Source organism: Microtus ochrogaster, chromosome 22, assembly GCF_000317375.1.
Source record: "Microtus ochrogaster isolate Prairie Vole_2 chromosome 22, MicOch1.0, whole genome shotgun sequence".
Classification (NCBI taxonomy): Eukaryota; Metazoa; Chordata; class Mammalia; order Rodentia; family Cricetidae; genus Microtus; species Microtus ochrogaster.
In genome coordinates, this window is record NC_022023.1 from 2977302 (window position 1) to 2986179 (window position 8878).

At 44.0% G+C, this 8878-nt stretch overlaps 1 protein-coding gene across 1 annotated transcript in view; it reads right to left on the reverse strand.

Annotated features, from left to right (window-relative positions):
- Nars2 (asparaginyl-tRNA synthetase 2, mitochondrial) overlaps positions 1-8878 on the reverse strand; it is a 76525-nt gene that overhangs the window by 41153 nt on the left and 26494 nt on the right. The window contains exon 6 of the mRNA XM_005357558.2: positions 3423-3517. Coding sequence (XP_005357615.1) covers positions 3423-3517 — 95 coding nt within the window. The remainder of the gene's footprint in view (positions 1-3422; positions 3518-8878) is intronic.

Consider the following 8878-nt stretch of genomic DNA (forward strand, 5'->3'; position numbering starts at 1 on the left):
CTCTCTCTCTCTCTCTCTCTCTCTCACACACACACACACACACACACACACACACAGACACAGAGTAATAAAAATGTAAAAGCTGCCATTCAAAACATGTATTTCAGGCGTGTGAGTGTGGAAGAAGGCCTGGGAAATGCGTACGGTCTTGGAAACAATAAAGAGATGTCCTTCAGTGGGTGAACGGATAAACAGTACTACACAGGAACAACAGATTATGACCCAACATTAAAAAGGAGTGAGGTAGCCAGTGATGGAGACACAGAGGCACCTCAGTGCACACTCCTCCGGCCACGCTCCATATCGTGTGACTCCGCCCATGCAGTCAGAAACCATGGAAACACAGTGCAGACTCACAGGAGAGCGTCCACAGCAGGGCAGCTATTCTCTACACGGTAATGGTGGGCACAGGGGTCAAAATGTACAGCCCTAAGAATATATGCGTGACTCTTGTGTTTACTACGCGCTCTACGAGATAGTGACGTGTCAGTGTGGATTCATCAAAGGGAGGGACAAGAATAGAAATGGTGAACAAACATAAACAAAAGGAACCATCTAAGACATCCAGTACTACCAGATGACATGAAAGTACTTACAGGACACGAGACCCGATCTGTGCGGAGTTTTCTGTAATTACTTAATTACCTAAAGTGGTTTAAGTAATTAAGTAGATAAAATGATATCGAAGAACTCAAACTGTAAGATAGATGTACCTGAGTCCATTCTGATGTCAAAATGACAGACTAAACGAAGTGCACAAACCTTCCAGGTCTGACCTCCACTACTCTAGTAACAGTGCAGTCAGTGTCCCCATGCAGACGACACAGACGCCCTCAGCGATGTAACGAGAGCAGCCTTCACCTCTGTGCTATTCTCTCAGAAAACCACCCTAGCCAGGATTCATCTGGAGAGGAACCGAGGTCAGGTTCCAGTCTACAGGCCACACAAAGACTGGGAAAAGACTTGGGAAGAAGACAAGCACATTTCAGTATCTTGAGCTGGACCCTGGAAAAAGAAGGTATTACAGGGAAACCAGTAAAACCCACATAAAGCCTGCACTCTGCCTAACAGTCACTGGCTAACTCTGTGCCCTAACCTGGTAATGGGGGATCCGGGGAGCGGCAAGGGCGGAGGTGGGGACCGTAGCCACTTGTCTATACACCCAGAAAACAATCCAAAGCAGAGCACCTACTTAAGACATGAAGAGCCTTGCAAACAGAGTCATAAACCCATCAGACTCACAGAGGTTCTTTGGAAAATGTCAGCCTTCTACATTTAACGACATTCGTGCCTTTAATGATCAGTCGTTTAAGTAAAACTAAGCAAAACCCAAAGTTAAGAGAAAGAACACTAAACATTTCTTATCAGAGTGAATCATGAGACACGATGTACTGCATATTAATAGTTCCAGAATGATGCATATTAGACCAGCAACATTTGCATGAATGACATTATCAGACACACGGATTATAAATTAAGGACCTAGTATTTCACCAATTAATCCTCATCAAGTTTCATTGCACACTGTATTTTATAGGTCACTATACTGAGAAAGAGGCTTGTTTACTACACGGTCTTATAATACAGAAATAAATGCCTGGTAAACACGTCCCATACACATGTGGTTTGAGGCCTGAAACTCGCTCGATAGCTGAGGCTGACTTTGAATTACTGGTCCTTTCTTCTCCTAAACGCTGGTTACAGGCACGTGCCTCGTCCAAAAGGTTATTTATAAAGCTTATCTGTACCTTGGATATAGGCTAATAGGTAAACAGCTTTTAAAAAGTAACGTCTTTTCAATGCGATACGGGAATAAGGACCAGCGCAAAGGACACACCAAGGAGAAGGCCCTTGCATTATTTCTTTACTGCAAAAGAAATATCCTGGAGTACGTCGAATTACATACCAATTTGTACATTTTGTCCTCTACAGAAACAAACAATTTCTTTCAGTTATGGGATAACACCAGAAGTTAGGGTTTATTGGTCTATTGGTATGTAGGACACCAAGTAGTTTGTAATAATACAGAATTCTTAATTGGCCAGTTGTTAAAACTATCTATGGCTGGGTGGTGGTGGCTCACGCCTTCAGTCCCAGCACTTGGGAGGGAGAGGCTGGCGGAGCTTTAAGTTCAAGGTCAGCCTGGTCTACCTAGTGAGTTTCAGGACAGCCGGAGGTACACAGCGAAACCCTGTCTCACCCCCCTACCCCCACAAAAAAAAAAGAAAGAAAGAAAAAGAAAGAAAAGACAGAAAGCAGTTAGAGAACCACAGACAGGAGACTAAGGAAGAACTCTAAAGAGCTTGTTGTCCGATCTTTTCTTTAAGAAAGGGAGTAGAAGTTGGGCCCAGAGGAATACACAGACTTTCCAGAGGTCTGACAGTCGTAGAAATTCACTCAATTTAACATAAAACTCTTGCTAGTATATTCACAGTCCCGTGTGTTAACTTCCCTTTTTAAAATTACCTGCTGGTGGTTGGGAGAGAGGGCTCAGTGGGTAGGAGTGCTTGCTGCTCTTACAGAGGACCTAAGTTCAGTTTCCAGGGGCAGCTCACGATTGTCTGCAGCTCCAGTTGTATGGGACCCCATGCCCTCTTCTGGACACAGGCACACAGGAATGCATTAAATACTGAGCAAAACTGGTTTCTACTTTATTTTCTTTCTCAAGACAGGGTTTCTCTGTGTAGCTTTGGAACCAGTCCTGGAACTTATTCTGTAAACCAGGCTGGCCTCACCCTCACGGAGATCCTCCTGCCTCTGCCTCCAGAGAGCTGAGATTAAAGGTGTGCACCACCACCGTCCAGCCTACGTTTTTTGGGTTTGTTTGTTTGTTTTTCCTCCAAGTGAAATGAGCTAGTATCTAATTTAGGCATAAACTGTGAGCATGGTCATTTATATTGAAATTTAGATTACACGGTTAGGATTTAAGCAAGAATAATAAGGAATACAAAACAATTACAACTTCACATTTTACCATTAAACTTCTTATAAAAACCGAAGTCTAAATGTGATGTTACTCGGAAAGCATTTGGACATTTCCTTTTCCTTTCCTTTTTATATTTATTGATTTGTTTTATGAGTACATGCTTTGCCTGCATGTGTGTACATGTACTGTGTGCACGCTTGGTACTCTCAGAGGTCAGAAGAGGATATCTGACCCCCTGGAACTCAACACGCAGTTGGGAGCCACCACGTGGGTGCTGGGAACCAAACCCAGGTCCTCTTCAAGGCAACAAGAACTCTTACCTACTGAGCCATCTCTCTAGCTCCTCTCTTGGACATTTTTCAAACTGTCCATTAAATCTACTTTTGTTACACTAATGATAGAAGAATTTCAGCTTTTAGGTTTGAGCACACTGTTTCCTTTGGCCCCCAATCACAATCAACATACACAAGAAAAAAAATAAAATAAAATTCTGTACCCTGACATCACTTCTAGGTGAAGCTGTCCCGAGACAGTTAAGAAAGCAGGAACATTGAAGAAATTCTCCTCGGGCACCTTCATTTTGCTGGAAGGCTGTAAATAAAAAACACAAGGCATGAAAATCAATTATGCATCTTGGTTGCTTTTTCCAACCACACATGATCCACAGCTGAAAACAACATTGCAGTTAAGCCTGTGCAAGGACTGCATGTACCTAACGCAGCACACCTATGCAGGCACTGACAGCAAAGGAGCTTCCCAGGTAATTTCAGAACACAGTAACCCTTTCACAGGGGCTGCCTAAAACCACAGGAAAACACAGAACAGATACCTACATAATGATTCGTAACAATAGCAAAATTACAGTTGTAAAGTACCAACCAAAATAACTTTGTGGTTGGGGGTTCACCACAACATGAGAAACTATAATTTGGGGGTCAATTCTATAAGCACATATGGAGAATGGACTCATGCAGTCATTCACAAGGTGGGGCAGCCCACATCTGTTTCCAGCTACCCCAGGCTGAGGCAAGAGGCGCCCCCATGAGTTTAGGGGACCTGGGAAATAAAGCAAAGTCTGGCCACAAGGGTGAAAAAAAAAAACCCAAACAAACAAAACAGCAATTCTGAATCTCACAAGTTCAAAAACTACCCCCCCCCAGGGTTATGAATTTAAGGCTTAGGATTGCAATCTTAAATTTATAATTCTAAACAATTCCATTACTAGTAGCTGGCATACTGATAGGTGAGTCTGAGAACACTAAAGTTAAAGAATTTTATTTAATAAATCACAGACTGACAAGCTAATGAGGGACGCTGGATGAAGAAAACAGTATTTGCAGCACAGGAAATCAGCCAGTGCTAGTGGCAGGGAGATGGCTTGTGGCTACAATAGAAAGGACTTGCACTGGGTCCCAGAAGCAACATCAGACAGCCCGATCAGACGAAGTTACAACCATCTGTAACGTCCGCTTCCAGGGATTCCATGCCTTCTGGCCTCTGTGGGCATCAGACGCATACACGGCCTACATCCACACAGACCTACGCACGCACACATTAATTAAGAATAAAAACAAATCTTTAAAATTAGTAAGTGATTAATGGGCAGAATAAAGCCTCTCTCCTAGCCGGGCGATGGTGGCGCACGCCTTTAATCCCAGCACTCGGGAGGCAGAGGCAGGCGGATCTCTGTGAGTTCGAGACCAGCCTGGTCTACAGAGCTAGTTCCAGGACAGGCTCCAAAGCCACAGAGAAACCCTGTCTCGAAAAACCAAAAATAAAAATAAAAATAAAAAAAAAAAGAAAAGCCTCTCTCCTGCCAAGAAAACAAGAAAGAAAATAATCTGCTGTAAATAGGAAAGTAGATTTACAGAAAAAGCATGGTTAAATGGCTAAGATAGATGTGCAGAGGTTCTCAAACTGAGCAAGAAATTTAAAAAAAGCAAATTACAAATAAGGCATGCTAAGAAAACTTGACAAACATTAGACTGCTAAAAATAACAAAGTTATATTAAGTTAAAATATATTATTAAAAAGTTACATCAAGTACAGGTGAAAATTCAGTGACACACACACACACACACATTCAAAGTGCAAAGGCCAGTTTGATCATTAGCACTTCAACAAAACAACTCACACAACACAGCTCAGGATGCGCACTGTGGGGAATTTGGGGCTATGTGTACGTACCCTTCCACCCCAGATATGTTCAAACTGGGAACAGTCAAATATTTTCTGATCTGATGCCTGTTCCAAATCGGGGAATTCGTGTCTGTATTGTAAACCTGGTAAAAGTCCATGGCTGTAAATGCACGTTATCTAACTACCTTCTAAATATTTATTTTTTCCCTTCTATTGAAACTAGATTTTTTTCCTCATGTGATATAATCTGATTACAGTTTCCCCTCCCTCTATTTCTCCTGGTCCCTCCCCACCTCCTCACCCACCCTTTCTGTCTCATTAGAAAACAAACAGGGTTCTAAGGGAAAATAACAATTAAAAAATGGAATAAAATAAAACACAAACTAACATATTGGAATTGGACAAAATAAACAGAGGAAAAAAACAAGAGAAGGCACAAGAAACAGCGGCCCACTCGTTCGCGCACTCAGAGATCCCATAAAAACACTAAACTGGAAGCCATAATTCAGTGGTTCTCAACCTCCCTAACGCTGCAACCCTTTAATACTGCTCCTCGTGCTGTGGTGACCCCCAACCACAAAATTACTTTCATTGCTACTTCATTAACAGTAATTTTGCTACTGTTATGGATCCTAATGTAAATATGTGATATGTAACCCCGTGACAAGGCCATCTGACCCCTGCAGGGGTTGCACCCCACAGGCTGAGAACCAAGGTCATAACATGCTGCAGGAACCGGTGCAGACCCATGCAGGCCTTGTGCATGCAGCCTCAGTCTCTGTGAGTTCACATGAGCTTTGCATGTTGACTGAAAGGGCCCTGTTCTCCTGGTGTCCCCCATCCGTCTCCTCTTCTTCAGGGCTCCCTGAGCTGAGGAGAGGGATCTGATGGAGACTGTCTACTTGCAGCTGACTGTTCCAAGGGCATAACTCTCTGTGTGTACTTTCTGACCATGGGTCTTTGTCTGTGCGTCCATGAGCTGCAGGAGGAAGTTCCTCTGAAGATGATGACTGACCTATGAGTAGGGCACACCGTCATTAGGAGTCATTTTATTGCTACCTTGTTTGTACTTTTTTTTTTTTTTTAGACCAGTAGATTTTAGTTTTACCCTACGTCCCCTCGGTCTATCTGGTTTGCCTGCCTGTGTACATGTGCACTGTGTGTGTGCCTGGTGCCCTCGGAGGCCAGATAAGCGACTGAGTCCCGGGAACTGGAGTAATGGATGGTGGGGAGCTGTTATGTGGTGCTGGGAACTGAACCTAGGTCCTGTGCAAGAGCTTAAAGTGCTCTCAACACCTGGGTCATCTCCTAGCCCCTCCATACTAATCTGATCTAAGAATTTTATTCTTTGTCTTGATGTTTAGTTACTCAGGCATTTTTACTCACTGTATTCCGTATGGAGATTTTCTTCCTGTTCTTGCCACTGCAGACTGAACTTGTGTACTGCCTCAATTACAGGTACTTTTGCACAGGACCAGGTCCCATGTCAATTCAGGGTTCTACTGAAGGAACGTTGTTACAGGGTGTGCTAGGCACCAGGCTAAATGCTGGACACATTGGTGAGACAGAGACAAGGTCCCCAAGGAAGGCTTTTTTTTTTTAATTTTTATTTTATGTGTTAACTCAACCAAGCAGAATGTTCGTAATACAGAATTTTCAATTCAGGGCTGGGGTGGAGGTGGGGTGCAGAGAGATGGCTCTGCATATAACACATTTGCCGCTGAGTGTGACAATCTGAGCTCAATTCCTGGAACCCACACGGTGAAAGGAAAAGTGACTCCTGTGAGCACAGGCACACACATAACAGACAGACAGATAAATGTTAAAAAAAAAACCAACCAAACAAAGACCCTTAAGTAGCATTTTTTGAAAGTGAGTGTGTCTGGATATTGACGAAATCCTTACTGAGTCACACAGTGGTATGCTGTCTCCAAGGAACTTAAACCTCTCCCCGGGCTCTGGCTTCTGCAGGTATACTAAGGAATTCTGGGTCACAGACTGCTGCTCATTTTCCTAGCCCAGGGTGGGAGTGGATGTGGCGTGTGATCCACAGAAAATGAGTCACGGCAGGATGCCAGTCACGTACCCTGAAAAGCCCATCAAGATTATCGCGAGCCTAAGGCAAAGGTCAAAATCCGGAACACTGACAGCACTGAGCAATCCAGAACACTAACAGCACTGAGCGCTGGGGAAGATGGGAAACGGCAGACGCTCGGTGACCATTGATGGGAAGGCAAAACGGTACAGCTACTTTGTTGTAACACACCTAATTTCTTACAAAACAAACATACACCATGAATCAGTGCCTGTCTGTGTCCCTTTGTATTTATCCAAAAGAGCTGAAAACTTACGTCTGTATTGAAAAGAAAATTGTATAGGGATGTTTACAGCAGCATTATTCATAGCTGCCAAAACCGGGAAGCAACTGAGACATCTTTTAGAAGGTGAATAAAGCCGGGCGGTGGTGGCGCACGCCTTTAATCCCAGCACTAGGGAGGCAGAAGCAGGAGGATTTCTATGAGTTCGAGGAGAATCTGGGCTATAAGAGCTAGTTCCAGGACAGGCACCAAAGCTACAGAGAAACCATGTCTTGAAAAAACATACATACATACATACATAAATTAGAAAAAAAAGCAGGTGACTAAGCCGCCGTACACTCAGAGAACAGAACACTCTTCAGTAATCAGTCCCAGATAGTACGAACTTTAACCCACTTCTTAAGTAAAAGAAGGCCATCTAAAAAGTTTCAACTAAGTCGCACACCTCACAGCTATGTTTTAGTCAACAAAGGACTTCGTGGGCAATGGTAGTCCCCTGAGGAAGCTAAGAAGTATGGCTGTTGGGCCAATCTTGGCTATGGAGTGAGTGCTCAGAGCCCAAACTACAAGAGACTTGTCTTGTTGACTTTCTATTCCTGTGCTAAGATACCTGAAGGCTCGCTGTTTTAGTGGCTTAGAGCCCTCGACCCTCATGTCAGGGAGCATGGCAGAAGGAATAGCCTGGAATAGCAGGTGGGGGAGGGGAGGCACAGGCAAGCCTGCCAGTGAACAAGCTAATTCGGAATGCTGTGGGCTTTTGAAACCTCAAAGCCCACCCCCAGTGACACACACACACCTGAAAACATGGAGCCCAACATCGAAGGTGAAAGACCTTCGATAGTGGGGAGGAACATTCATGATAGATCTTCCCACGCTATTCTGTGGCCCAACCAACCTTTCCCAGTCATATAAAAGTTATTGGAGCGATATGGTTTAACTTAGCCTTTATCACATACAACAGGAAAAACAAAAGAACTTCGCGAGTTTATTCTGCCACTAGAAGCTAAAAAATAGTGTACAAAGAGACAGAAAACCAAGAATAACCAAACATTTTAAAATGCGTACAATCAGTGTTCTGTTTCTTTTTTTTAAAAAAAATCAAGGTGTACAGTCCTCTGCTTCTTTAAGGATTTCCAAGAAAATATGAAACAAATATTTTGAACTACCTCCCAGTTATCTGTTCTCACAGCAGAGCAAATATAGCTGAGTAATTTCCGTCTCGAGGGAATGAAATAGAAAAACCCACACAAGTCAGCTGTCTCCATGTAAGCTGTGCGGGGAGAGTGAGTGCAGTGAGCCAGCACTGGAGAGTGAGTGCAGTGAGCCAGCACTGGAGAGCGAGTGCAGTGAGCCGGCACTGGAGAGCCAGCGCAGTGAGCAGGTACTGGAGAGGGAGCGCAGTGAGCAGGCACTGGAGAGGGAGCGCAGTGAGCAGGCACTGGAGAGGGAGCGCAGTGAGCAGGCACTGGAGAGGGAGCGCAGTGAGCAGGCACTG